Source organism: Phaenicophaeus curvirostris, unplaced genomic scaffold (genome assembly GCF_032191515.1).
Source record: "Phaenicophaeus curvirostris isolate KB17595 unplaced genomic scaffold, BPBGC_Pcur_1.0 scaffold_51, whole genome shotgun sequence".
Taxonomy (NCBI): Eukaryota; Metazoa; Chordata; class Aves; order Cuculiformes; family Cuculidae; genus Phaenicophaeus; species Phaenicophaeus curvirostris.
This window is the reverse complement of record NW_027206674.1, coordinates 382,018-409,787: the sequence shown is the minus strand read 5'-3', so window position 1 is coordinate 409,787 and position 27,770 is coordinate 382,018. Positions and strand designations below refer to the sequence as shown.

General features: G+C 49.9%; 2 protein-coding genes across 2 annotated transcripts in view; one reads left to right on the top strand and one right to left on the bottom strand.

Annotated features, from left to right (window-relative positions):
• Positions 1–23,915, top strand: part of LOC138734004 (maltase-glucoamylase-like) — a 43,663-nt gene extending 19,748 nt beyond the window's left edge. The window contains exons 21-48 of the mRNA XM_069881537.1: positions 252–376; positions 1,079–1,167; positions 1,908–1,957; positions 2,270–2,440; positions 2,685–2,834; positions 3,867–4,079; positions 4,833–4,987; positions 6,187–6,355; positions 7,369–7,465; positions 7,572–7,684; positions 8,350–8,475; positions 10,033–10,161; positions 10,267–10,374; positions 10,981–11,043; positions 11,996–12,130; positions 13,414–13,498; positions 14,834–14,972; positions 16,074–16,207; positions 16,620–16,654; positions 16,993–17,109; positions 18,155–18,303; positions 18,800–18,884; positions 19,022–19,078; positions 19,994–20,118; positions 20,824–20,912; positions 22,088–22,137; positions 22,591–22,761; positions 23,838–23,915. Coding sequence (XP_069737638.1) covers positions 252–376; positions 1,079–1,167; positions 1,908–1,957; positions 2,270–2,440; positions 2,685–2,834; positions 3,867–4,079; positions 4,833–4,987; positions 6,187–6,355; positions 7,369–7,465; positions 7,572–7,684; positions 8,350–8,475; positions 10,033–10,161; positions 10,267–10,374; positions 10,981–11,043; positions 11,996–12,130; positions 13,414–13,498; positions 14,834–14,972; positions 16,074–16,207; positions 16,620–16,654; positions 16,993–17,109; positions 18,155–18,303; positions 18,800–18,884; positions 19,022–19,078; positions 19,994–20,118; positions 20,824–20,912; positions 22,088–22,137; positions 22,591–22,761; positions 23,838–23,900 — 3,192 coding nt within the window. The 3' untranslated portion in view covers positions 23,901–23,915. The remainder of the gene's footprint in view (positions 1–251; positions 377–1,078; positions 1,168–1,907; positions 1,958–2,269; positions 2,441–2,684; positions 2,835–3,866; positions 4,080–4,832; positions 4,988–6,186; positions 6,356–7,368; positions 7,466–7,571; positions 7,685–8,349; positions 8,476–10,032; positions 10,162–10,266; positions 10,375–10,980; positions 11,044–11,995; positions 12,131–13,413; positions 13,499–14,833; positions 14,973–16,073; positions 16,208–16,619; positions 16,655–16,992; positions 17,110–18,154; positions 18,304–18,799; positions 18,885–19,021; positions 19,079–19,993; positions 20,119–20,823; positions 20,913–22,087; positions 22,138–22,590; positions 22,762–23,837) is intronic.
• A 1,863-nt stretch (positions 23,916–25,778) lies between these two features.
• Positions 25,779–27,381, bottom strand: NXNL1 (nucleoredoxin like 1). The gene is made up of 2 exons (XM_069881514.1): positions 27,059–27,381; positions 25,779–26,102 (listed from the first exon to the last, which is right to left on the bottom strand). The coding sequence occupies exons 1-2, from the start codon at positions 27,379–27,381 to the stop codon at positions 25,805–25,807; spliced, it is 621 nt and encodes a 206-aa protein (XP_069737615.1). The 3' UTR covers positions 25,779–25,804.
• Between the last annotated feature and the right edge of the window lie 389 nt (positions 27,382–27,770).

Sequence of the window (27,770 nt, the reverse complement as noted above, 5' to 3'; positions counted from 1 at the left end):
GTGGCCTGAGACCATTCCCTCTCGTCCCATCACCTGTTGCTTGGGAGAAGAGACCAACACCCACCTCTCCACAACCTCCTCTGAGGTAGTTGTAGAGAGGAAGAAGGTCTCCCCTCAGCCTCCTCCTCTCCAGGCGAAGGAGGATTATGGAAACTAAGGAGATGAAAGAATTAAGGAGAAAGGGATAATTAGGAAGAACCGAGGCAGCAGCAATTAATGCAATCTGCTCCTTTTTCATCCTCGTTCGTTAGGGTGCGAGGCTCTGGTTGAGGAAACAATGGACGGACATGTACCTTCCCGCAGACAAAATGGGGCTTCACTTGAGAGGAGGCAACGTCTTCCCCTTCCAAAAACCAGCAACCACGACGGTGGCGAGGTAGATGTCCACAACGAAGGGTTTTCTTCATGAAATTGGGTTGAAATGTGATTTCAAGGACGGGCTCGGGGTCACCAGGTTGCAGAAAGTGGCGTTTAGTATTTGAATCCTCCATCCTCCATCCTCCATCCTCCATCCTCCATCCTCCATCCTCCATCCTCCATCCTCCATCCTCCATCCTCCATCCTCCATCCTCCATCCTCATCCTCCATCCTCATCCTCCATCCTCCATCCTCCATCCTCCATCCTCCATCCTCCATCCTCATCCCTATTTAATTACGATTGTTACATTATTAAATCACAATATTACGTAATTACTGGTTGTAGCTTCAGAGGCGCCTGTGGGAGCTTCAGAGGTGCCTCTAGGAGCTTTATTATTTATTGAATCATAAAATTGATTCGTGTTTATTGAATCAGAAGAGCTTTATTGCTTATCAGAACTCCGAGGTCTTTTCCAACCAAGTGATTCTGTGATAAAATCCTGGAATGGGTTGGGTTGGAAGGGACCTCAAAGCCCACCCAGTTCCAACTTCTGCGAAGAGCAGGGACGCCTCCCACTGGATCAGGGGCTTTGAGCTCCATCCAACACGACCCCCTTGGAGGTCTGAGGACTAGTAGACTCTCTTCTCAAAGGTTTCAAACCTGTTGAACGCTGGGCTCTGAAGTTGACTATTAAAGCCTGTTGTCTTCTTGGTTCCTCAGCCGCAAGAATCCCATGGGACTCATCATCGCTCTGGATGACAACGGAGAAGCAGTAGGGGACTTATTCTGGGATGACGGAGAATCAACAGGTGAGGTTCTATCAGCTGGTGGAGTGAAGGAAGGAGGACAATCCAAGCAGGGCTGCTCATCGACTGGAATCTTTGAACCGGTTGCATCGGAGGAGGAGGAAGAATAACCACCGATCGTTAAAAATGTGCTAATAAATACGTGTATGGAACTGCTGGGACAGATCCAGAGGAGGCCACGGAGATGATGCGAGGGCTGGAGAACCTCTACTATGAGGACAAGCTGGGAGAGTCGGGGTTGTTCAGCCTGGAGAAGGCTCCGAGGAGACCTTAGAGCAGCTTCCAGGATGGAAAGGGGCTTCAGGAAAGCTGGGGAGCGGCTTTCTCCAAGGGTCTGGAGTGATAGGATGAGGAGGAATGGCTTGAAGTTGGAAGGGGGAAGATTTAGATGAGACATTAGGAAGAAATTCTTCATGCTGTGGTGGCTGCCCCGTCCCTGGAGGGGTTCAAGGCCAGGTAGGATGGAGCTTGGAGCCCCTGATCCAGTGGGAGGTGTCCCTGCCCATGGGGTTGGAACTGGATGATCTTTGAGGTCCCTTCCAACCCAACCCATTCCGACACTTCAGACACTAATTGGGATTCGAAACGATGATGCAGGTTCTCCCACGGTTTCTCTATGGGGAAGCTTTTGAGGGCAATTATAGTGATAATATTAATTAGTGATTGTTTCGATCTTCCGACTTGCCTTTTCCAATGCTGCCTCACTCCTCACCACAGCTGCAATTTCTCTCTCCGCCTTTTAGGGACGGTTGACAGCAAATCCTACATTTTCTACGACTTCAAAGTTTCCAACGTAAGTAGATGTATTTTTTTTTAAAGGAGCTAAGTTTTCATGGTTTCGGGACAGGATGGGGGATGATGTGATCGCAAGAGGCTCTTCAGAGGAGGACTTGGGGTGCTGGTGGATGAGAAGCTCCACGTGAGCTGTTGATGCATGATCACAGCCCACAAGTCCAACCAAGGGTTGGCTTTGGGGTCTCTTCATACCCAAACCACCCCATGATTCTACGATTCTACAACATAAAAAATAAAAAAAAAAGTCACTTTTCAATTTAAATCAGGAGAAATTTAGGAAAGTCAATGAAATTCTTCCTTTATTCCTCAGAATGTTCTAGAAATGAATGTCGCAAACAACAACTACGCCGACCCGAACCAACTGAAGTTCGAAGAAGTCAAAATATTGGGGTTGCTCCAGGAGGTGGTGTCGGTCACGGTGCTGCAGAACAACAACGTACAAAATTCATCTCATACTGTCACCTATAACCCCGTGGAAAAGGTAAATAACGAGAGGAAAACCGGAATGAGAAACCTCTGAGGGTTTTCCGCTTCTATTTTAAGGGTTGAAAAGGAACCGGAGCCAGTGGGAGGCGTCCCTCCTCATGGCAGGGGTGGAACTGGATGGGCTTGGAGGTCCCTTCCAACCCACCCTGTTCCGTGATTCGATGATTCTTGGTTTTAAGGATCTGAGAAAAACGTTGGGAGGTGGAATTTCATCACGCTTGGTTCTTCGATGTTTATAGGTGGCTCTCGTACAAGGACTCCAGCTGGATCTTGGGAAATCGTACTCCTTAAGATGGACCTTTGGAACCACCGTCAACGAAAAATACGATTGTTATCCTGGTCTGGACGCTTCCAAGGAGAAATGTGAACAGCTCGGTTGCGTCTGGAGCGTAAGCAAATTTTTTTGGAAACCAACTTGGCAAGAAGCATGTCGAGAACCATCTCATTAATCTTAAAAACATTCGATTTTAAAAAAAAATAGGCGGTTTATTGAAATCAGGGTCGTTCTCAAGCCCTTCCAGTCCTCTTCCAGCTGGTCACCCCATGGCTGATCCAAGCCAAGATGCTCTCAGCCACCTGGGAACTCGCGTGCTGCTCAACCAGCGCCTCCAGGTCCTCTTCCCTTTCCTTTTTTTTCATCTTTTGGTGCTGAAAAAAAATATTCCCTGGGCGTAAAGTGGAGCTGAGCAGGTTGGTTTTATTTTTACAAATAGGCAGGAGGTCTTATCGTAATTCAGAGATGGGAAGAGGCTGCGTAAACCATCACCACAACATCCAACTTGAGAAGAATTTAAGCGTTTTTGTTCAATTACAGAAGAAAAAGAAGGTTCCTTTGACCTCAGGTCCCTGATAGATAAACCGCAATTCCCAGTGGGTCTTTTAAAGACAAGTTATACGAGTAAAGAAAAGTAGAAGGTGATGGAGAGATCTCATCTGACACCGTGAATCGATTTTGCGGGTGGTCAAAGTGGACTCCAAGGTCCTTTGTGTTGGGCTTGAGGTGAAGGTCACAGACAGAGGGAACCTGAAATCCTCATCGTCACTTGATAATGATACAGACTGGACCAAAGAAACCTTGAAGTAATTAATTGTGGCTAAAATAGTATTGAGGTCGTTGGGTTCAACACGGCTTCTTTATTGGTCCAGAGTCCAGTAGGTGGTTCAAACGAGGGAATTCTTGCTGCTGAATCCAAAATGAACTCGGCACCCAAATAATGGGTTGGGTTGGGTTGGAAGGGTCATCAAAGCCCACCCGGTTCCACACCCCCTCGTGGGCAGGGACACCTTCCATCGGATGAGGTTGCTCCAGGCCCCGTCCAACCTGGCCTTGAACCCTTCCAGGGATGGGTTTTCCGTGACTTCTCCGAGCCGCTTGTGCCAGTGCCTCGATTTCCTCACCAGCCCCGTGTCTCCACCCGCAGGAAAATCCCTCTGGGCCAGATATTCCATCCTGCTACTACAAGAGCCCTGAGAACGCGTATTCTGCCGCCGCCGTCGAGTACACGGCGTCGGGCATGGCGGCCAATCTCACCTTCAGCGGCAGCAACCTCAGAGCCTACGAGAAAGCCACGTTGCCCATCGGCACCCTTCGCCTGGAGGTGAAATATCACACCAACCACATGCTGCAGTTCAAGGTCAGCCAGAACTTCTCTGAATCTCCGTTAGTTGAAATATCAGTGGTCAATATTTCTGGGAAGAAGGTTTCTACTCAGTTTTGTGTTTTATTTGTCAGCCAAAGTAGTTTTTCCTCTTAACCAAACGGCTTTTGCCGCTCTTAGTCTTGATTCGGCTCACGCCAAGGAGTCGATACAGAAAACCTGATGAGAAAGCTCTTAAAACCAGCTAAAAAATTCATAGAATGGTTTGGGTTGGACCTCAAAGCCCATCCAGTTCAAACCCCCACCAGATAAGGAGCTCCAAGCCCCATCCAACGTGGCCTTGGACACCTCCAGGGATGGGGCAGCCACGACTCCCCTGGGCAACCTGGGCCGACGTCCCCATCGAAATCCATCCAGAAAAAGGAAAGCCATCCAAAAAGAGGAAATCCATCAAAATCCACTTGGATTAATAGAGTGAAATAATGAAACGAGCCATTGCTGGCCCAAAAGAAGACCTTGAGGTCGTTATTCCTCAACCCAATTATTTTGAATGAGTTTGAGAAAGGAGAAAATGCTTATTTCAGCAGATCTACTCAACCATTCCAAGTAATTCATCTTTCTTAGTGTTTTTACTAACAAACAATTGAACGTTTCCCCGTGTCCAACTTGGAGTCTTCCCGTTGGTCAAGAGGAGGGCAAGAAATTTCTTTCATTGTTTTTTTTGTCCTGAATTCCTGGACTTGTCGCTTGTTGATTGTCCCTGAAAATGAATTAATTTTCCGCTCCTAGATTTACGATTATGCAAACAAACGCTACGAGGTGCCGGTGCCCCTGGACCTCCCCGAGTCCCCGCAGAGCACGGCGGAGAATCGACTCTATGACGTAACGGTTCAGACCAAACCTTTTGGGATCCAGGTTCGACGCAGGAGCACAGGGACGGTGATGTAAGCCGTGCCGATTTAATTTAATCCAATTTCATTGGATTTAATCGCAAGTCGAGTTCCTTCCTGCCAAGCAGGGGAAATTATTTGTTCAGTTTTGGGCCCCTCCACTCCAAGAAGGACATTGAGGGGCTGGAGTGAGTCTGGAGAAGGGAACGGAGCTGGGAAAGGGCTGGAGAACAAGGGTTAGGAGAAGCAGCTGAGGGTTGTTTAGCCTGGAGAAGAAGAGGCTGAGTCTACAACTCTCTGAGAAGAGGTTCTGGTGAGGTGGGTGTTGGTCTCTTCTCCCAAGGAGCAAGAGCTGGGACGAGGGAATGGCCTCAGGTTGCATCAGGGCAGGTTCAGACTGGACATCGGGAAAGATTCCTCCAAGGAAAATGTTCTCAGACCCAGGAACTGCCCAGGGAGGTGGTGGTGTCACCATCCCTGGTGGGACTTGAAAGCTGGGTAGATGAGGTGCTCAAGAATCTCATTAAGGAACAGGGACAGTTGGACCTAATGATCTCAAAGATGTTTTCCAACCGAGCGATTCTATGATTCAACCTCCTCCATCTACGCTATCACGTCATGACTAAGTTTCTAACAGAGAAAAGCTCCTTTACGCCTGATGGTTCAAACCAACCTGCACTAGAACGTCCCAGAAAACTCTAAAACACAAAGAAAAGACCATTAAACTCTATAATAAAATTATTTGAGTTGGAAAACACCTCAAAGATCCCCAGTGGGCAGGGACGCCTTGCAATGGGTCAGGTTGCTCCAAGCTCCATCCAACCTGGCCTTGAAAACCTCTAGAACACGTTTTATCTTAACGTGATGGTGTAAATGATCTTCACGGCGTAGAAACGCGATCGTTGGTCAAGTAGACAACCTTCGCTTTGCTGCTGGAGTCACGTTTTAAGGCAAATGGATGCGGTTTGACCAAACAAATCATGGTTTGGGAGACACGGTGAAGTTGCGTGTCACCAATTAAAGTTAAATGCGATGGATTCACGGAATCCCAGGAATGGGTTGGGTCGGAAGGGACCTCAAACCCATCCAGTCCCACCCCTTGCCATGGGGACGCCTCCCACTGGATGAGGTTGCTCCAAGCCCCGTCCAAAGTGGCCTTGGACACCTCCAGGGATGGGTCGGCCGTGACTTCTTGGGGCAACCAGGGCCGGCACCTGCCTTTGCTGGGATCTCGTTCTCTTTTCCCGTTTCAGCTGGGATTCTCAGCTCCCGACGTTCACCTTCAGCGACATGTTCATTCAGATTTCCACCCGGTTGCCATCCCAATACGTCTACGGCTTCGGCGAGACTGAACACGCCACGTTCCAACATAACATGAGCTGGGTCACCTGGGGGATGTTCGCCAGGGACCAACCTCCTGGGGTGAGTGTGGAGGGGAAAAAATAAAAGCCCCATCCTGCTTCTCCTCCTGGAGCTTCTGCTTGTGCTCCTGCCCCTGGAGTTTCCACTTTATTTTTGCTTCGTAGCAACTGGGGTTGATTGGCCGCCTCTGGGTGGGGAAATGCCTGGTGTCAATAGAAATTGGGGAATGAAGGGGCTGAAAGCAGCTCTGCAGAGAAGAACTTGGGGGTGCTGGTGGATGAGAAGCTCCACGTGAGCTGGCAAGGTGCGTTCCCAGCCCAGAACGCCAACCGTGTCCTGGGCTGCGTCCGAAGCTGTGGGAGCATCAGGGAGGGTGAGGATTCTACTCCTCTGCTCCACTCTGGGGAGACCAAAGCTGGGGTCCTGGATCCAGTTCTGGAGCCCTCAGCTTGGGAGGGACATGGAACAGTTGGAGTGAGTTCAGAGGAGGCCACGGAGATGATGCGAGGGCTGGAGAACCTCCCATCCGAGGACAGGCTGAGAGAGTTGGGGTTGTTCAGCCTGGAGAAGGCTCCGAGGAGAACTTAGCGCAGCTTCCAGGATGGAAAGGATCCCCAGAAAACCTGAGGAGAGACTTTCTCCAGGGGTCTGGAGTGATAGGACGAGGAGGAATGGCTTGAAGTTGGAAGGGGGAAGATTTAGATGAGACATTAGGAAGAAATTCTTCACGCTGTGGTGGCTGCCTCATCCCTGGAGGGGTTCAAGACCAGGTTGGATGGGGCTTGGAGCCCCCAATCCAGCAGGAGGTGTCCCTGCTCATGGACGGGGGTGGAACTAGATGGGGTTTGGTGTCTCTTCCAACCCAACCCATTCCCTGATTTTCTGAAACCTGTGGCTGAAGGCGATTGCTCCTGCTCAACGTCTCCTGTTGAGTGTTCAACCTACAACGTTCCGTGTTGCGTAGCCGACCCTTAATTAACCGTGTTACTTATAATGGATAATTGATGAGCAGATGCAGAGAACCCAATGCCTCCCGTGTCTTCCCAATAAACTTCACCCCATTTCTTCTGCAGAACCTGCTGAATTCATACGGTTTCCAGCCGTTCTACATGGGTCTTGAAGAAGACGGCAGCGCCCACGGGGTCTTCTTGCTGAACAGCAATGCGATGGGTGAGAACCAACGTTCTCTTGATTTTCTCAGCGTGTTTTCCTTCCGTGGTTGGCGTTCGCCTCACCCAGGCGCTCGTTGCCTTCTTGTGTTGCCTCCTTCTTCCAGACGTCACCTTCCAGCCCACGCCTGCCCTCACCTATCGCACCACGGGGGGGATTCTAGACTTCTACGTGGTCTTGGGGCCGACACCGGAGCTTGTCGTTCAGCAATACACGGCGGTACGAGGCTCCTGTTGCAAATGCAAAACATTCGGGGGATTTTGTTGATTCAATTTCCTGTTTTTTTCCCTGAAAAAACACCCCAAAAGGTTCCATTTCCATTTTTTTTCCCCTGAAAAAACACCCCCAAAAGATGTTTTTTGTTGTTGTTGATTCACATCATGACCTGAGTTGGAAGAGACCCACAAAGACCGTCAAGTCCAACTCATGGCCCTGCACTGGACACCCCAACGTTCACACTGCATCTCTGAGGGCTTTGATCAAATGTTTCTTGAGTATCAAGCTTCCCTGGGGGCTGTTCCAGAGCTCCACCACCCTCTGGAGGAAGCACCTTCTCCTGATCATGGAATAGGTTGGGTTGGAAGGGACCTCAAAGCCCATCTAGGCCCAACCTAACCCTCCCCTGGCGCATCTTCCTGCCATTCCCTCAGATCATCATTGGTCACCGGAGAAGAGCTCAGCGTCTCCTCCTCTTCCCCTTGTGAGGAAGCTTCAGATCATGCTGAGGTCTCCCCTCCTTCTCCTCAAGGGTGAAGAAACCAAATGATTTCAGTGGCTCCACGTCCCACTCCCCCTCTGAACCCTTCACTAACTCCATGGTGGCCTCGAGATGCTCTCCAGTAGCTTGATAGTCACCATAATTATTGTTTCTTTTTCATTTTCAGCTGATTGGGCGACCAGTCCTGCCTCCCTACTGGGCCCTGGGCTTCCAGTTGTGCCGCTACGGGTATAAAAACGACTCTGAAGTCGCCAGCTTGGTGGAAGACATGAAGAGAGCCAAGATACCCTACGTACGTTGAAAGCCCTTAGAGCTTGGATTGGAGGAGATCTCCAAGCTCCTCCAGTCCAACACCACCGTGCTGACTAAACCACGTCCCCAAGTGCCACCTCTACAAGATTTTTGAAGGCTTCTAGGGGTGGAGATTCCACCTCCTCCCTTGGACGCCCTCTCCCAGTGCTTGGTGGAAGCCAAATTTCAGACTGGATAGGTTGTGGAGATGTGACAACCTGAGCTTTAAGCTGCAGCAGGTTCCACTTTTACGTCTAAAGTCAGTAGTTTGCTTGATTTTGGATGATGAATGTGTCATAGAATCCCAGAATGCAGGTTGGAAGGGACCTCAGGGATGATCTGGTCCAACATTTTAGGTGATCTATAGCTTAAATGAGACAACCCAACACCCTCTCAAGCCTTTAGAATGTCCAGGGTAGAAGAATCTACCCCTTCCCTGGGAGATCGTTCCAGAGTTTCACTGTTCTCGTGGTGAAAAATATTCTGGAATCCAAGTGGAACCTCCCCAGGAGCAACTTGTACCCGTTACCCCTTGTCTTTTCCATGTGACCTCTCATAAAAAGGGCGTCTCCATCCTCTTGTAGACACCCTTATGTATTGGTACATGGTAATTAGGTCTTCCTTAAGTCTTCTCCTCTCAAGGCAGGAGAACCCGGTTCTCTCAGCTTTGTTTTGGATAGAAGGTTTCCCAGTGCTCAAATTGTTGATGGGGGGTGATCCCATTGCCGATGGGTGATGATCCCATTATCGATGGGGCAATGATCCCATTATCGATGGGTGATGATCCCATTATCGATGGGGCGATGATCCCATTATCGATGGGGCAATGATCCCATTATCGATGGGTGATGATCCCATTATTGATGGGGTGATGATCTCGTTGCTGATGGGCAATGATCCCATTATTGATGGGTCATGATCTTATTGTCGATGGGTGATGATCTCGTTGCCAATGGGTCATGATCCCATTATCAATGGGGTGATGATCCCATTATCGATGGGTGATGATCCCATTATCGATGGGGTCATGATCCCATTATCAATGGGTGATGATCCCATTATCGATGGGTGATGATCCCATTATCGATGGGTCATGATCTTATTGTCGATGGGTGATGATCTCGTTGCCGATGGGTCATGATCCCATTATCAATAGGGTGACGATCCCGTTGCCGATGGGTGATGATCCCATTATCAATGGGGGGTGATCCCATTATCAATGGGGAGTGATTCCATTATCAATGGGGGGTTGATCCCATTATTGATGGGTGATGATCCCATTATCGATGGGTGACGATCCCATTATCGATGGGTCATGATCTTATTGTCGATGGGTGATGATCTCGTTGCCAATGGGTGATGATCCCATTGTCAATGGGGGGGTGATCCCATTATCGATGGGTGATGATCCCATTATCGATGGGTGACGATCCCATTATCGATGGGTCATGATCCCATTCTCGATGGGCGACGATCCCATTGCCGATGGGCGATGTAGATGACGTCACTCAAGAACTGACCAAACAACCCTTTAATTCATTTTCGGCGCGCGCGGCAGGACGTCCAGTACACAGATATTGACTACATGGTGCGACAAATGGACTTCACCCTCAGCCCCAGCTTCTCCGGCTTGCCCGCTCTAATTAATAAAATACAAGAAGAAGGCATGAGGTTCATCCTAATCCTGGTGAGTGTTGAGTTTGGGGTTTACGTTACCACGGAAGGCGTTGAAAACCGTTTCGGCGTTTGTCTTTTGGGCTTAGAAGTAAAATTCTCTCAACTTTGATTTTAGGATGCGGCTATTTCTGCCAACGAGACGGATTACCTGGCCTTCCAAAGAGGCGTGGAGAAGGACGTCTTCATCAAATGGCCCAACACCAACGATATCATATACGCAAAGGTGCTGTCGTTAAAAAGCAGGTTATTTCATCCTATTAAGCCTCACGCCAGGTTAGATATTAGGGAGAAGACGTCTCATATCATGGACATTCCCATATTTAGATGATACTTTGCACGCTACAAAAGGAAAATAGCTTCAAGTTGTGTCGCTGTTGGAACACGTGAAGTGAAGCTTCATCGGTTTGGTCAGCCTGGAGAAGAGAAGGCTGCGGGGAGACCTCAGAGCAGCTTCCAGTGTGGAAAGATGCTCCAGGAAAGCCGAGGAGAGACTCTTAATCATGGGGAGAGGATGAGGGGGAATGGTTTGAGTTGAAAGAGGGGAGATTGAGATGAGATCTTAGGAAGAAATGTTCTCCTGGGAAGGTGAAGAGGCGCTGGCCCGGGTTTCCCAGGGAAGCGGTGGCTGCTCCATCCCTGGAGGGGTTCAAGGCCAGGTCGGATGGGGCTTGGAGCCCCTGATCCAGCGGGAGGTGCCCTTGCTCATAGCAGGAGTTGGAACTGGATGGACTTTGAGGTGGCTTCCAACCCAAACCACTGCACGATTCCATGATGCTCATTTTTAAAATCCAATTAAATCAGTTATTTAACGTTTCCTTTCTCCTACCAGGTGTGGCCGGATCTTCCCAACGTAGAAGTTAACAGCTCGCTGACCTGGGAAGAACAAGTGGAGGTAAAGATTGGTATTTTTTTAGTGTCTGACACAGAGAGGGAGCAGCGTTTTCTTTATAGTTGATACTCCCAGCAGTGACCTGGCTGAGCAAATCGAATCCAAGACTCTGGATGCAAAAAAGTGATGAATTTTTCTACCAGAACATCAGAAACCCCTAAATAACGTCAGAGCGAGTTGTAGAAACTATCCAAAGTGTGAATTTTTAATAAAATTAAACTACTGATGACACCAAGCCAAGGATGGGGTGTCATCCAGAGGGACCCAGACGAGCTGGAGACCTGTGGGAATCTCATGAGGTTCAACAAGGCCAATTACAAGGTCCTACACTTGGGTTGGGACGATCTATGGTTTCAATACAGGATGGGGATGATGTGATTGAGAACAGGAGAAGGACTTGGGGGTGCTGGGAGATGAGAAGCTCAACATGAGCTGGCAACGTGCGCTCACAGCCCAGAAACCAACCGCGTCCTGGGCTGCATCAAAAGAACCGCGGCCAGAAGGTTGAGTGAGGTTGTTCCGTCCCTCTATTCCTCTTGTGTGCGATCTGACCTGGAGTCCTGCGTCCAGTTCTGGAATCCTCAACAGAAGAAGGAGATGGAGCTGTTAGAACGGGTTCAGAGGAGGCTACAAAGATGATCCGAGGGCTGGAGCATCTCCCGTAGGAGAGATTTGGGGTTGTTCAGCCTGGAGAAGAGAAGGCTCTGAGGAGACCTCATAGTGACCTTCCAGTACCTCGAGGAGGCTACAGCGGGGAGGGCCTTTTCTTAAAGACTTGGAGTGATAGGATGAGGGGGAATGACTTTAAGTTGGGGAGGGGGTTGGAATTAGATGATCTTTAAGGTCCCTTCCAACTCAACCCATTCCACGATTCCATCATTCTAAATTCTTTAGGAAGGGGGTGTTTTCAGCCCTGTGTCTGTGCCTCATTCCTTTCTTTCTCCTCCTTTTGCAGCTCTACCGAGCCTACGCTGCCGTCCCTGACTTCTTCCGCAATTCCACAATTGAGTGGTGGGCGAGAGAAATCACCGAAGTCTACAGCAACCCCCGCAACGCGTCCCTCAGCTTGAAGTTTGACGGCCTGTGGATCGTAAGTGCAAAAATTTCTTCTCTTTCTGAGATCTTTTTATGCATCTGCAGATCGGTTCTCAACCCCTTGACCAGGGACCGGTTTAAGAACGCTGGGTTCGAGCTCGGTTTGACCCCTGATCTCCTTGTACGATCTCCTTTATCTGCTTAGCGGATGAGGGAACGGCTGTGGACGTTCTACCTGGACTTTAATGAGGCCTTTGACAGTGTCTCCCACACGAATTCTCCTAGAGAAGGAGGTGGCTCATGGTTTGGATGGGTTTACGCTTCACCAGGTGAAGCACTGGATGGTTGGGCTGAAAGGGTTGTGGTCAACGGAGATAAATCCAGCTGGTGGCCGGTCACAAGTGGTGTCCCCAGAGCCCAGTTCTCTTCAATATCTTTACCAAGGACTTGGAGAAGGGAATCGAGCTCCTCCTCGGTCACTTTGCCAATGAAATTGAGTTGGGTGGGAGCGTTGATCGGCCTGAGGGCCGGGAGGCTCCACAGAGGGACCTGGACAGGCTGGATCCACGGGCCGAGACCGATTATACGAGGGTTTAGAGCACAAATTTACGAGGGAGCTGGGGTTGTTCAGTCTGGAGGAGACTGAAGGGAGACCTCATCGCTCTCTCCACCTCCCTAAAAGGAGGTCGTAGCAAGGTGGGTCTTGGTCTCTTCTCCCTGGTGACAGGACGAGGAGAAATAGCCTCAAGTTGCACCAGGAGAGATTTAGGTTGGATATCAGGAGGAATTTCTTTACAGGAAGGGTTGTCAAGCATCGGAATAGTCAACCCAGCGAGGTGGTGGAGTCCCCATCCCTGGAGGTGTTTAAAAGATGAGTAGATGAGGTGCTTAGGATATGATTTAGTAGTGGGCAGGTATGGTTGGAGTTGATGATCTCCAAGGTCTTTTCCAACCTAGGGATTCTATGATTCTATGAAAATAGCCCCCTACCCTTTCTTTGTGGGCATCCGGCCTCCTTTGAAGTTTCCATTGTAGCTTCAAAATCAGGGTTTTCTTGACCTCCATCATTTTTGGCTCCTGAAGTACTGGCCAGATGTCAGTTTTTGGTCATCTTCAAGTTCTTCTGCCTTTGTTCTGCTACGACTTTGTTTTTATGGCCTGGTTAGTCTTATTCTTCAGCTACCACAGAAGGAGAGGACGTAACCGTTCTCCACTTCCAAAAATTAGACCAGCCCCAACAGCAGCTCCTGTTGGTTTGCTCAGGGGGGGTGACAGAAGGAAGAAAGTGCCCCAATTTCTGAGAAACTTGTTCATCCCGCGTTTTCTTTCTGTTCTCAGGACATGAACGAACCCGCGAGCTTCGTTAACGGCGCCGTGGGTGGCTGTAGAAACCAAGAGCTCAACTTTCCACCATACATGCCGCGTAAGTCGGATCACTCCTGTAATTAATTTATGTCTTTTAGGTCCCTCTGGTTCCTATAGAATTTCTTATATATAAATTGTGGCATAAATGGTTAAAATTAGGTAGCCGAATCCGTAACTGAACCCGTAAGAGAAAGTCAACTGGATTTTGGAGCTGATCAAAGCTCTTAACGTTGGTCTTAGCTGCTGAGAACAGCGATCACGGGGTGCTTTTGAAATTAAGAAGGTTTTTGGTTTTTTTTCTAGATTTTTCTAGATGTTTCTACCTAGGATTTTGCTAGATACGTGGCCGAGGTTATGGATTTCAGGGTTTAGTGTAGTTTTCCCAGATGAAAAATGCAATTCATGACTAAAACTTCGAAAAACACCCTTGGGCCTCCTCTGATTCATCCCGATACGTAAAACTACGACACCGAATTTGAGGAACGGTGTTGAAATAGCATCGAAATAATGTGAGTTGGAAGGGACCTTAAAGCCCATCCAGTTCCAAGCCCATGGGCGGGGACATCCCACTCGTTGAGGCTACCCAAGGCCCATCCAGCCTGACCTTGAGCACCTCCAGGGATGGGGCAACCACCACTTCCCTAGACAACCTGATCCTGCTCGGTGGAAAAGAACCTGGGGGTGTTGGTTGAGGCTGAACATGAGCCAGGAGGCCAAGTTGGCCACCAGCATCCTGGCTTGGATCAGCCATGGGGTGGCCAGCAGGAGCAGGGAAGGGATCGTCCCCCTGGAACGTGTCGATGTGACACTTCAGGACGTGGTTTGGTAGGCAGGGTGGGGTTGGGCTGAGGGTTGGACTGGATGAGCTTCGAGGTCTTCTCCAACCTGCCTCTATCATTTCTTGGGGTGTTCTGAAGCAGATTTGCTCCCCAGGTAGTTTGGGTACCTGGCTGATCTCTTTACTCTTTGATCCTCTTCATCTATAAGCAAGTGACTATTTCTCTCGTAGACCCAGATACTTACTCATCAACTTTAGGAACATCAGAACTTCCCCAGTTTGTGAATTTCAGCATTTCTTAAATATCTGAATTTGAATTTCAGCATTTTCTAAATATCTCAATTTGAATTTTCAGCATTTCTTAAATATCTGAATTTGAATTTCAGCATTTCTTAAATATCTCAATTAGAATTTTCAGCATTTCTTACATTTCTGAAATCCAAGCTCAGAAAACCAAAAGTATCTGCTTTAAAATAAAAAAAAATGACCACGTAAATACAGAAGAAGAACCGAACACCAATCAAGACGACGCGAATTAAAGAAAAAGGGGCTTGTTAAGATTCTTACGGGATGTAAAGTGCGAAAACACGAATCCGTCTGTTCCCTTTCCAACAGGATTGGGATGGAGAACAGAGGGATTGAGCTACAAAACGCTCTGCATGGAAGGGGAGCAGATCCTCCCCGACGGCTCCCCCGTCAGCCACTACGACGTCCACAACCTCTACGGATGGTCACAAACCAAACCCACCTTGGAGTAAGTTGTGTTTTGGTTCGTCCTTTCCAAAACTCGTTGCAAATTCAGCCTGATGAACAATAGCAGCAGCTCATCGAGCAGAAAGAAAGATCCTCATCGTTTTTCCTTCCACCTGAATATCTTCAGCTCTTTGATTCCAAGCGAATAATTGCACCCCAAAACCCTTACAAGACCAAACGCAGAACAATTCTATCCTCTTGAATTAATCTAAAGCACTTAATAATCCCAAAGCAATTAGCCATTCCAAAGCAATTAACCAATGATAGCCTTGAATGAAAGCTTCGAGTCATTCAAGTCCACCAAGATCTTTGCTTCCACCCGTGTCTCTGATGAGACGGTTTATTCAAGGTGTTGATCTCTTGGCCTCGCACCGAGCCTGATAATATTCTAGAAGCATTTGGCCAACGCCCTCAGGCACACAGTGTGAACGTTGGGGTGTCCTGTGCAGGTCTCCACTTCTATTTTCCCTTAAAATGATTAGTTCTGAGTGGAAATCCTCAATTTAGGTTCTCCTTGCTTTTCCAGTTTATAGAATCAGAGAATCACCAGGTTGGAAAGGACCCACCGGATCATGGAGTCCAACCATCCCCATTGATCACCAACCCATGTCCCTCAGCACCTCTTCTCCTCCAGCCCCCTCCCCAGCTTCGTTGCTCTTCTCTGCACTCCCTCCAGAGCCTCCACGTCCTCGTGTCCCACCAACCCCCCCAGGTCCTTCTCCTCCAGGCCCTTTCCAGCCAGACTCCTCCTAGGCTGGAGCTGCCCAGGGTCGTTGTGCCCCAAGGTCCTGCTCCAACCTCATCCCCTTGGTCTCAGCCCATGGGTCCAACCAGCTCAGATCCCTTTGCATAGCCTGGTTTCTAATGATGGGTTGGTGGTCTCTTCATTCTTCGTTTTTGCCCATGAGGGGGTCCTAGTGAATTCCACCCACCCCCCACATCTCGGCTGGGTTTGTGGTGGCTCCTCCTGCCAAGGAGAGCACAGCAGAGCTTTCCTACAGAAAACTGAGACGCCACTTCTGTTTGTGGAGTCGTGCCCAAGACCTTCAGCAGTTCTCTTGGTTCTCACCCGCCTGGTTTCTTCTCCCACGTGCAACCCCAGCGTCTTGCAGAACCTCACGAAGGAGCGAGGAATCGTCGTCACCCGTTCCAACTACCCCGGCAGTGGAAGGTGGTCGGGACACTGGCTGGGAGACAACACCGCGGCCTGGGATCAGCTCGAGAAATCCATCATCGGTACGGAGACACCTTATAACCAATTTATTCCACGTTTCTTCTTGGTTTCCTTCCTAATAATCACATTTTTTTGAGCCAAAACGGGCCACTCAGTTGAGAAATCGGGATTTTTGGCCAACGTCGTCTTCACTTATTTTTTAATTCTTATCACATGATAAATAATTCTCCCTGTTTTCTATAGGAATTGGGTTTAATCACGTTTGAGAACCACATTGTCCTCAAATTCACCCCAATCCCCTTCCCATCTTCCTCTCCCTGTTGCCCCCAAATCTGCTGCTTCGCTTCTTAAACAAAAATCATCTTTCCTGAGGGGATTTCTGAAATTCTTTGCTTTTTCTCATCCCGAGTTGTCTGATCTACACAACCCTCACACCAAACCCAGGTCTTATGGGACCAACTCTCTTCCTTGCAGGTATGATGGAGTTCAGTCTCTTTGGAGTTTCTTACGTAAGCTCCCGGTTTTTTGCTTTATATTATTTGTGAGCAGCAAGAGGGGAGATTGAGATGAGATCTTGAGGAGAAACGTTCTCCTGGGAGGGTGGAGGGGCCCAAGTTGCCTGGAGAAGTGGTGGCTCCTCCATCCCTGGAGGTGTTGAAGGCCACGTTGGATGGAGCTTGGAGCAACCTGCTCCAGCGGGAGGTGTCCCCATGGCACGAGGTTGGAACTGGATGGACCTTGTAGTCTCTTCCAACCCAACCCACTTCAGGATTCCATGATTCTGAGTTATTTTTATTAAACAAAATGGATCGTATTGCTATTGATGGTTTCTTCCCTTCATTTTCAGACGGGAGCCGACATCTGCGGCTTCTTTAGGGACTCGGATTATGAGCTGTGCGCTCGATGGATGGAGCTGGGAGCCTTCTACCCTTACTCCAGGAACCACAACGGCAACGAGGGCAGGGTGGGCACCTTCTGTGCTTTTCTTTGACTGGGGCTTCTTATTTCCCGTGTTTTCCCCATTTCCTGCGTTTTGGTACTCCCCGTACGTGTCTTTTTTAGGTGAACGCCCCCCATGTGCTGAACCAACATCATTCTTCTTAACATGTTCCAGTTCTAATCAAACATCGCCCCTCGACAAGACCAAAACAGCTACTCTTTTTTTTTTCATGTAGACCATTTTCATTTCATTTCAATTTAATTCAAGTCAATTAATTCATTTCTTTCACTTAATTTTCCTTCCTTTCCCCTCGTTTCCTTCCTTTCCTTCCCCCTCGTTTCCTTCCTTTCCTTCCCCCTCGTTTCCTTCCTTTCCTTCCCCCTCGTTTCCTTCCTTTCCTTCCCCCTCTTCTCCTTCCTTTCCTTCCCCCTCTTCTCCTTCCTTTCCTTCCCCCTCGTTTCCTTCCTTTCCTTCCCCCTCGTTTCCTTCCTTTCCTTCCCCCTCGTTTCCTTCCTTTCCTTCCCCCTCTTCTCCTTCCTTTCCTTCCCCCTCGTTTCCTTCCTTTCCTTCCCCCTCGTTTCCTTCCTTTCCTTCCCCCTCTTCTCCTTCCTTTCCTTCCCCCTCGTTTCCTTCCTTTCCTTCCCCCTCTTCTCCTTCCTTTCCTTCCCCCTCGTTTCCTTCCTTTCCTTCCCCCTCATTTCCTTCCTTTCCTTCCCCCTCGTTTCCTTCCTTTCCTTCCCCCTCGTTTCCTTCCTTTCCTTCCCCCTCGTTTCCTTCCTTTCCTTCCCCCTCGTTTCCTTCCTTTCCTTCCCCCTCTTCTCCTTCCTTTCCTCCCCCCTCTTCTCCTTCTTTTCCTCCCCCCCTTCTCCTTCCTTTCCTCCCCCCTCTTCTCCTCCTTTTCCTCCCCCCTCTTTCCTGTCATGTTTGACATTTATGGCTTTTAAATTCTATTAATTTATGGTCAATAAAGATGAAAAAACGATGCTAACCCTGAGAGTTTTTCCCCCTCCATCCCTTCTGCGGGAAATAATCCTCTTCGAGCGCTGAGAGGTTCTTTTCTCTTGTTTAGAGGCAAGATCCCGCTGCCTGGAATTCCACCTTCGAAGACATTTCCCGGAACGTGCTAAACATCCGATACAGCCTCTTACCCTACTTGTACACGTTGATGTACGAAGCCACCGCCCGCGGCAGCACCGTCGTCCGCCCTCTGCTCCACGAGTGAGTCGGCTCCTTCCTTCTCCAGGAATCAAGAATTCCCGCTGATGTCCTCGGGTTTCGGTGGTCGTTAAAGGGTTTTTCCCTCATTTAAAGCCATTTCGCTTTTAAAACTGGGAAGGAATTGAGAATATTCACACTCAGTATCACCTCAAGGTCTCCATTCCCCTCCGTGCCAATGATTTTTATCTCAAAACCCTAGACCTCCAAGCTCATCCGGTCCATCCATTAGCCCAACGCCACCACGCCTGGTCAACCACGTCCCCAGGTGCTGCTGGCTCGTGTTCAACCACCACTCCCAGGTCCTTCTCCTCCAGGCAGCTGGATTGAGCTCCGTTCCCCCATCCAGCGCGATCAACCAGCTCCAACCCCCCTACCACGGCGGGGACACCTTCACGTGTTTAGTGGAGGAAAGGTTAATTCTACTGAGAAGAAGGGCTTCCCCGAGCTTGGAGAAGGTGGACGCTGAGGCCGTGACGTCTCATTTCTTACTCTACAGGTTTGTGGAAGACAAAACGACGTGGGGAATCCACAAACAATTCCTGTGGGGACCAGCCCTGCTCATCAGCCCCGTCCTGCAACAGGTGAAACACCAGAAATAGAAAAGCACCAAAAACTGAGCCAAAAGATGAGGAAATCTTAGAGATTGATGAAAATCTTAGAAGATTTTCAGCTCAACGTTGCCTTTTCTGCCTTTAATAGACTTAAATTTGAATTCCAGGGTGCCGTGGTGGTAAACGCCTACCTCCCAAACGCCCGTTGGTACGACTACCACACCGTGAGTCATTTTAAGCTCTATAGTATCTTCATTTTTAATAGTGGGTTCAATTTTGGGCCCCTTGCTGCGAGAAGGACGTGGAGGGGCTGGAGTTCGTCTGTAGAAGGAGAACGGAGCTGGTTCCATCCATGATCAGAAGTGCTTCCACGTTTGGTTTGTTTAACCCATCGACTATGCGCATAATTTCTTCTCGAAGAATGATGGAATGGAGGAAGACAAAAGTTTTAAACGATTTTATTTGGGTCCATCCCTGTTCAATGTCTTTGTCAACGACCTGGATGGAGGCATCGAGGGCTCCCTGAGAGAGTTTGGGGGTGACACTGAGCTGGGGGGATCTGCTGGAGGGTTTGAGGTTCTCCAGAGGGATCTGAGCTGGTTGGATCCATGGGCTGAGACCAAGGGGAGGAGGTTGGAGCAGGACCTTGGGGCACAACGACCCTGGGCAGCTCCAGCCTAGGAGGAGTCTGGCTGGAAAGGGCCTGGAGGAGAAGGACCTGGGGGGGTTGGTGGGACACGAGGATGTGGAGGCTCTGGAGCGAGTGCAGAGAAGAGCAACGAAGCTGGGGAGGGGGCTGGAGAAGAAGAGGAGCGGCTGAGAGAGCTGGGGGGGTTCAGCCTGGAGAAGAGGAGCCTGAGGGGAGACCTCCTTGCTCTTTCCCTGCAAGGAGCTTGTGGAGAGGAGGGAGCTGGGCTCTTCTCCCCAGGGCCAGGGGCCAGGCCGAGAGGGAACGGCCTCAAGCTCCACCAGGGGAGGCTCCGCATGGACAGCAGGATGGAATCTTTCCTGGAAAGGGGCCCTGGGCCCGGGAACAGGGAGGGGGTTGAGTCCCTCCACCCTTCCTTCCAAAATAAGAAGTTTGAAATCAGTAATTCAACGAGAAGATGATCTTTTATGCTCTTTTCAATCACAAACAGGACGAGTACATTGGCTTCAGGGGGCAATTCAGCAATTTGGCAGCCCCTTTGGAACACATCAACCTCCACGTCCGTGGTGGCTACGTCCTCGCCCAGCAGAGCCCGGCCAACACGACGTTTTACAGGTAGGAGAAGAATTCACTTCGCCGGCTAATTTGCTTTTTAGGGAGCAGCTTTAAATTGGAAGAGGGAAGATTTAGATTGGACGTTAGGAAGGAATTCTTCACGATGAGGGTGGGGATGCCCTGTTGTTCAGGGAAGTCATGGCTCTCCCATCCCTGGAGGTGTCCAAGACCAGGCTGGATGGGGCTTGGAGCCCCTGATCCAGTGGGAGGTGTCCCCATGGCAGGGGTGGAACTGGATGGGCTTCAATGTCCCTTCCAACCCAACCCATTCCATGATTCTACAATTCTATACAGTGAGAGTATTTTTCTGGACTCCTTTTCGGCTTGGGACAAGCAAAATGTGATGATTTAAAGTCCACCATGCTTGGAAGCGTCTCCCATTTTGAATAAACATTAATCAATCCTGAAAAAATCAATGTGTATTGGAGCATTTTTAATTTAAGGCATTTTTTTTTCCTTTATTTTTGGTTTCCTCCCCACGGTCTCCTCGAAATTTAACGCTATGGATTGGGGGAGACCCATAACAGAGAGAATTTGAGCCGTGCGCAATGTCAATAATACAAATTAAAATCATAGAATCATAGAATCACCAGGTTGGAAGAGACCCACGGGATCATCGAGTCCAACCATTCCTATTTATACCTAAATGATACCCCTCGAGAAAGAAACCACCACGATTTTCCAAGACAAATACTCTTTTTCTAGCCGAAAAAACCCGTTGGCGCTGACGGTCGCTTTGGATGACAATCAACTGGCTGAGGGGCGGCTTTATTGGGACGACGGGGTGCGCATCGGTAAGTTCAAGATTTCTCGTTTGCATGATCGATGAGCTAATTTGGAGTCTACGAGGCACGACTATTCCTGTCTGACGTCCCTTCCCACCCAAACCATTTTATGAGTCCATGAATCTGTCCCGTTTCACTTTAACCGCTCACACACGAGGTCACCGGCTTTCTCAAATCATTAATTTTTTAGCTAAATTATAGCTGATCGCCCTAAAATGCGACGCCGGCAGCAAAGCAAAGAGTGACCACTTGACCAACGGCAGCTGTGAAGATAATTTAAGCAGCTTCGTTAAGATAAATCACGTGTTGGAGATGTTCAAGGTCTGGTTGGATGGGGACGTGAAGCAACCAGATCCAGCGGGAGGTGTCCCTGCCCGTGGGGTTGGATCTCGATGGGTTTTGAGGTCCCTTCCAACCCAACTCATCCCATGATTCTCGGATTTATTCCTTTCTTATGCTGCAAAATTGCTATTGGGACAAATTTGTTTAATAATCTGTGATTCTGAGCAGGAGCAGGAGCACAAACTGGGAAAACCAGCAGTGAAATGGTTAAACGCAGCCAATTAGGGTAAAATTACGCTAAAATGGAAAATAATAAAAAGGGTAAAATGTAAAAAAGAGTGAAAAGATGGCACCATAAATAAAAAATGCTGGTACACAGAGACAATATATTTTGATTAAGTGAACTTGTGACCTGGAGAACACATCAAACAGGGGTTTGTTCTCAACTTTAACCACAAATGAAAGTGGAAGCTTGAGCTTCAGCGAATTTCTTTGATATTAATAAATTTGAATTATCTTTGGGGAAGATGAATGTGTTAGAGAAGCCTCTTCACCAGTTACAGCTGCTGTGGGGTGGCCCCGTGAAGTTCTACCTTGAGATTATTGAGGTAGAACTCTATCTACCATGAGATTATCAAGGTCGAGCTCTATCTATCATGAGATTATCAAGGTGGAACTCTTATCTACCATGAGATTATCAAGGGAGGACTCTATCTACCATGAGATTATCAAGGTAGGACTCATCTACCATGAGATTATCATGAGTTACACAACAAATCATGATCCTTTTGACGTATCCAAACATTGCAGGACGTCCACACGGGGCGTGCAGCACAATTCTTGTCTCTAATAACCAAAAATTAAAGATGAAGAGCAACAGATTGTACTTTCCTCTTTAACAGGTGCCTATGAAGATGGTGTCTACCTGCTGAGCTCCTTCACGGCTCGTGGGGTAGGTCATGGTGACGGGTTGGGTTTGAGCACCCAGAGATTTTATCATCGTGAACTTAACCGAGGGAGTTTACTTGGCTTCTCAAAACAAGATGAAGTTCTACGAGGCCAAGTGGAACTTGGGAGGTTGGAACTGGATGATCTTTAAGGTCCCTTCCAACCCAAACCATCCCATGATTCTCCGATTTAAACCTTCCTTACGCTGCAAAATTAACATCAGGACTAATTTGGTTAATATTAATCGCCACGTTGGTAGCGGAGAAACCTTCAAGAGGTCGGAGATGGTGAAGGGATGAGGAAAATTAACGCTTCCAACATCTGGAAAATAAATAACACTATAGATTTTTTTAATTATTATTTTTATATTGAAGAAGGGGACAAAAATGGCAGCTGAAAAAACCCAATTTCTACGTCAGGAGCAGTCGCTGATGTTCTTTTTTCCCTCCTCCTTCAGAATGTTCTAGAGATAAAGGTTCTGCACCGTGGTTACGTTGATCCAAATAATTTGAAGTTCACTCAGATTAAAATTTTGGGGGTGACCCAGAACGTCCGGGAGGTGACGGTGTCCCAGGACGGGGGAACGATCCCTTCTCCTCACGCTGTGCTCTACGACAGCGGAAAACAGGTAAATCCAAGTTTTATGGGGAAAAAACCCATCTTTGCGCTTCCTTACGTGCTCTTCAACACTTCGGGCTTCACTTCTTGGCTGTAGCTTAAATTCTAAACCTAATTTCTTCACGGAGAGCTCAGCAGTCAGAGCTCCGGGCGCTCCCCCAATGGAATTTGTCGTTAGGAAGTAATAAAGCCTCATCACTAATTAGGGTTGAGCTGGAGGTGGAAACCGGTTGATATTTTCCTTTATTTGTCCCTTTTCTATAGGACTCAGCGCTCTCACTGCAAAAGAGAATCTATTAATCAATTAAAAGCATAATTATCCTATAAAGGGAGGGGCAGGAAGAGGGTTAGGTTGGACATTAGATGAAGTTCTTCCTCCAGAGGGTTGGGGAGCACTGGAACATCTCCCAGGGCAGCGGTCACGGCGTCCAAGCTGATAATATTCTTGAGGCGTTTGACCAACACCCTCAGGCTCACGGTGGGAACGTTGGGGTGTCCTGGGCAGGGACAGGAGTTGGATTCGATGGTCCTTGGGGGTCCCTTCCAACTCAGGATATTCCTTGATTCGGTGATAACTCAACATAACTCAACGTAACTCAACATAAAACTCAACGTAACTCAACATAAAACTCAACATAACTCAACATAAAACTCAACATAACTCAACATAAAACTCAACGTAACTCAACATAAAACTCAACATAACTCAACATAAAACTCAACATAACTCAACATAAAACTCAACGTAAAACTCAACGTAAAACTCAACGTAAAACTCAACGTAAAACTCAACATAACTCAACGTAACTCAACGTAACTCAACGTAACTCAACATAAAACTCAACATAAAACTCAACATAAAACTCAACGTAACTCAACGTAACTCAACATATCGATCACCTAGAATTATATATTATAACACACCTATATTTTATACATGATAAATAACCAAAAAGATGAATTAAAAAGGAGTTATCTGAAACAGGAACCTGCAGCTTCTAGGAGCTCCAGAAAACCAAGGAACCTCCAGAGCAGAGTCACTCATGGCTAATTTTGTTTGTTTGTTTGTTTGCTTGTGGTTCAAAGGTCCTGACGATCACGCGCCTTGAGCTGGAGTTGGGCCAGAACTACACCCTGCAGTGGAGCTGAAACACCTGAAAATCCTGCTGGACAAAGAGTTGAGCTTTCTCACCTTCACCAGTTGGTTTTTCCTTCTTCTTCTTCTTCTTCTTCTTCTTCTTCTTCTTCTTCTTCTTCTTCTGTCTCTTCAGTCCCTTTGCTCTCCAACCACGCATGGTCACTTTGTGTTCAGATCCCCTGTCCTCGGAAAGCAAGATTTGTCGTTTTATTAAAGGTTATGGATCTCCAATAGGACTTGGCCCCTCCAACTTCCAACAGGAATGTGAAACGAGGCGATCTCCATAAGCTGGAGCTCCAGCTGACGTCCTGGATTGATTTAAAATGCAAAGTTGCTTCTTTTTTTGATTGATCAAATACGAAGGCACCTGCAAAAAATCCTTTGAAGGTTTTCAGACAACCTCAACCAGGCCCTCGAGTTCTTTTGATTTGAAGTTGCGTAAAATTAAATTGGATGTTTTGAAGTGAACAGAAAACAAAACGGTCTTGAGGGGTTTTTTTATTGTGATTTATTTCACGGAAGGATGTTTTGGTGGAAGTTGGAGTCCCGAAGGGACTGGTGGAAGCGCTCGGCAAGCCCCTTTCCATCATTTCCCAGCACTCCTGGCTGGGGACGTCCAGTCTACAACCCCCAGGACCCCTTGTGACCCCTCTAGTGACCCCCCCCAGGTCCAGTCTAGGACCCCCAGGATCCTGCTAGGGACCTCCAGGACCCCTCTAGAGACCCCTAAGACCCATCTAGGGTCCCCCAAGTCCAGTCTAGGACCCCCAGGATCCTGCTAGGGACCTCCAGGACTTCTCCAGACACCCCTAAGACCCATCTAGAGTCCCCCAGGTCCAGCCTAGGACTCCCGGGTCCTCTCTAGAGACCCCTAAGACCCATCTAGGGTCCCCCAGGTCCAGTCTAGGACCCCCAGGTCCCCTCTAGGGAGCATCAGGACCCCCTGAAACCCCTCTAGGGACCCCTAAGACCCATCTAGGGTCCCCTGAGTCCCCTCTAGGGACCACCAGGACCCTTCTAGAGACCTCTAAGATCCCTCTAGGGTCCTCCAGGTCCAGTCTAGGACCCCTTAGTCCTCTCTGGGGACCTCCAGGACCCCTCTAGAGACCCCTAAGACCCATCTAGGGTCCCCCAGGTCCCCTCTAGGGACCACCAGGACCCTTCTAGAGACCTCTAAGATCCCTCTAGGGTCCTCTAGGTCCAGTCTAGGACCCCTGAGTCCCCTCTAGGGACCACCAGGACCCCCTGAAACCCCTCTAGGGACCCCTAAGACCCATCTAGAGTCCCCCAGGTCCAGTCTAGGACTCCCGGGTCCCCTCTAGGGACCTCCAGGACCCCTCTAGAGACCCCTAAGACCCATCTAGGGTCCCCTGGGTCCCCTCTGGGGACCTCCAGGACCCCTCTAGAGACCCCTAAGACCCATCTAGGGTCCCCCAGGTCCAGTCTAGGAGCCCCAGGTCACCTCTAGGGACCACCAGGACCCCCTGTAACCCTTCTAGAGCCCCCTGGAACCCCTCTAGGAACCCTGAGAACCCCTCTAAGGTCCCCCAGGTCCCCCCTAGGGACCCTGAGGACCCCCTGGAACCCCTCTAAGGTCCCCCCGGTCCCCCCTAGGGACCCTGAGGACCCCCTGGAACCCTTCTAGAGCCCCCTGAAACCCCTCTAGGGAACCGCCAGGACCCTCGCTAGGGACAGAAGAACGGAAGGGATGAGCATCTGCGGCAGGGATGGTCCTGAGCTGCTGTCCCTCAGCTCCCTCCTGTTCCAGGTGGGAACAGACACGAGATCCCGTTTCCCTCAAAACCAATTCACCTCTTGGAAAACTAACGAGATTTTAGTGGATATTTACAGAGCCAACGGACGTTGTTGGTCCGGAGACGTCAGGTAGGGATGTTCCCAACAGGCAGTGGAGCCCCTAAGATAATTCATCGCCTCCCTCTTCCCGTTCCTCGTTCTTCACACCCTTCTTCTTGTCCAGCTTGTACTTGAGGCGGCGGAGGGGGTCGGTGATGCTCCTCCTGGCCCAGTCCTCGGGATCCTCGGCCAAGAGAAAATTCCGGTCTACCAGCTCGGCGGCCTCCTGCCAGTTTTGGAAGCAGGAGGGACCCACGCGCTGGATCTCGTCCACGGCGTTCTCCACGATGACCTCCCCGCTGGGCTTGAGCACAACCACCACGGGCACCTCGGACACGGCGAAGCGCAGCTCCAGCTCCCTGCGAGGCAAAAAGCAGGAGAAACCACCAATCGGGAAGGGTTCAGCGGTTCCCGTTGCTCCTCGTCCTCCAGCTGGAGGCCAGTTCCAAGCGGTGTCCCCAGGGCTCCGTGCTGGGTCCTGGTCAATGTCTTTATCCACGACCTGGATGGAGGCATCGAGGGCTCCCTGAGAGAGTTTGGGGGTGACACTGAGCCGGGTGGATCTGCTGGAGGGTTTGAGGTTCTCCAGAGGGATCTGAGCTGGTTGGATCCTGCCATGGGCAGGGACACCTCCCACTGGATCAGGGGCTCCAAGCTCCATCCAACCTGGCCTTGGACACCTCCAGGGATGGGGCAGCCACCACCACTCTGGGCAACCTGGGCCAGGGCCTCCCCACCCTCCCAGGAGAACATTTCTCCCTAAAATCTCATCTCAATCTCCCCTCTTCCAGCTCAAAACCGTTCCCCTCATCCCACCCCTGCCCTCCCTGACTGAGGGTCCCTCCCCAGCTTCCCTGGAGCCCCTTTCCATGCTGGAAGCTGCTCTAAGGTCTCCATGGAGCCTTCTCTTCTCCAGGCTGAACAACCCCAACTCTCTCAGCCTCTCCTCACACGGGAGGTTCTCCACCCCTCACATCATCTCTGTGGCCTCCTCTGAACTCACTCCACCAGCTCCACGTCCTTCCTGCGTTGAGGACTCCAGAACCGGACCCAGAACTCCAGGTTTGGTTTCCCCAGCGGGGCAGGATGCCCTCCCTCCCTCCCTCCCTCCCTGCTGGTCCCACGGTGTTGGATGCAGCCCAGGATCTTCTCGGCTTTCCAGGCTGGGAGCACGTTTTTAGCAGCTCCCGCGGCTCAGAAACGGCTCCGGTGGGGATGGAATTGGGGATAAAACAGCTGGAAAAGAGGAAATATCCACGCGGAGGAGACGACGGAGGAACCGTTGGGAGCGTGGGATCCCCGGGGCGCGTCGTACCTTTTGAAGGCATCTCCGAACGGCACGGCCAGCCAGCGCTTGGGCATGCTCCGCAGGAAATCCCGCTGCTGCTCCTCCGTCTCGTCCCGGGACACGTAGACCAAGCCCAGCTGGGAGGCTCTCTCCACGTAGAACTCATCGGTCAAGCGTACGAAGAAATCCTTGAGGAGCGGGGAGAAGCTCCGGCAGCGGGGACAGCGCGCGGAGGCGAAGTAGAGCAGGAGGACCTTGTTGTCCAGCGCCCGGCTCAGCTCCCGCTCCGTCTCCACCTCGTCCTCCTCGCGGTTGGCCAACAGGACCTTCCCGGTGAAGAGAGCGGCCATGGAGCCGGGGGGATGGATGGAGGGATGGAGGGATGGAGAACGCTTGGTGTGGAGTCCTGGATCCCCCTCCCCACCCCGAGCTCCTCAGCCCCACGGCCGAGCCTGGCGATTAACGAGGCCGGATTTGCTGGAGAGCCCGGTAATCGGATTAAACGGGAAGGTCGGCGCCCGCGGGGGGGGCCGGACCTGGGGGTGCTGGGCCCAGGGGCCCCCTGGGGGGTTCGGAATCAGGGGTCCCAGTGCCAGGGGGTCCTGGGGGGCACTGGAACCAGGTCTCCTGCAGGGTGCTGGTACTGGGGGTCCCAGTGCCATGGGGGCCTGGGGGGCACTGGTACTGGGGGTTCCAGTGACAGGGGGTCCTGGGGGGCACTGGTACATGGGCTCCCGGG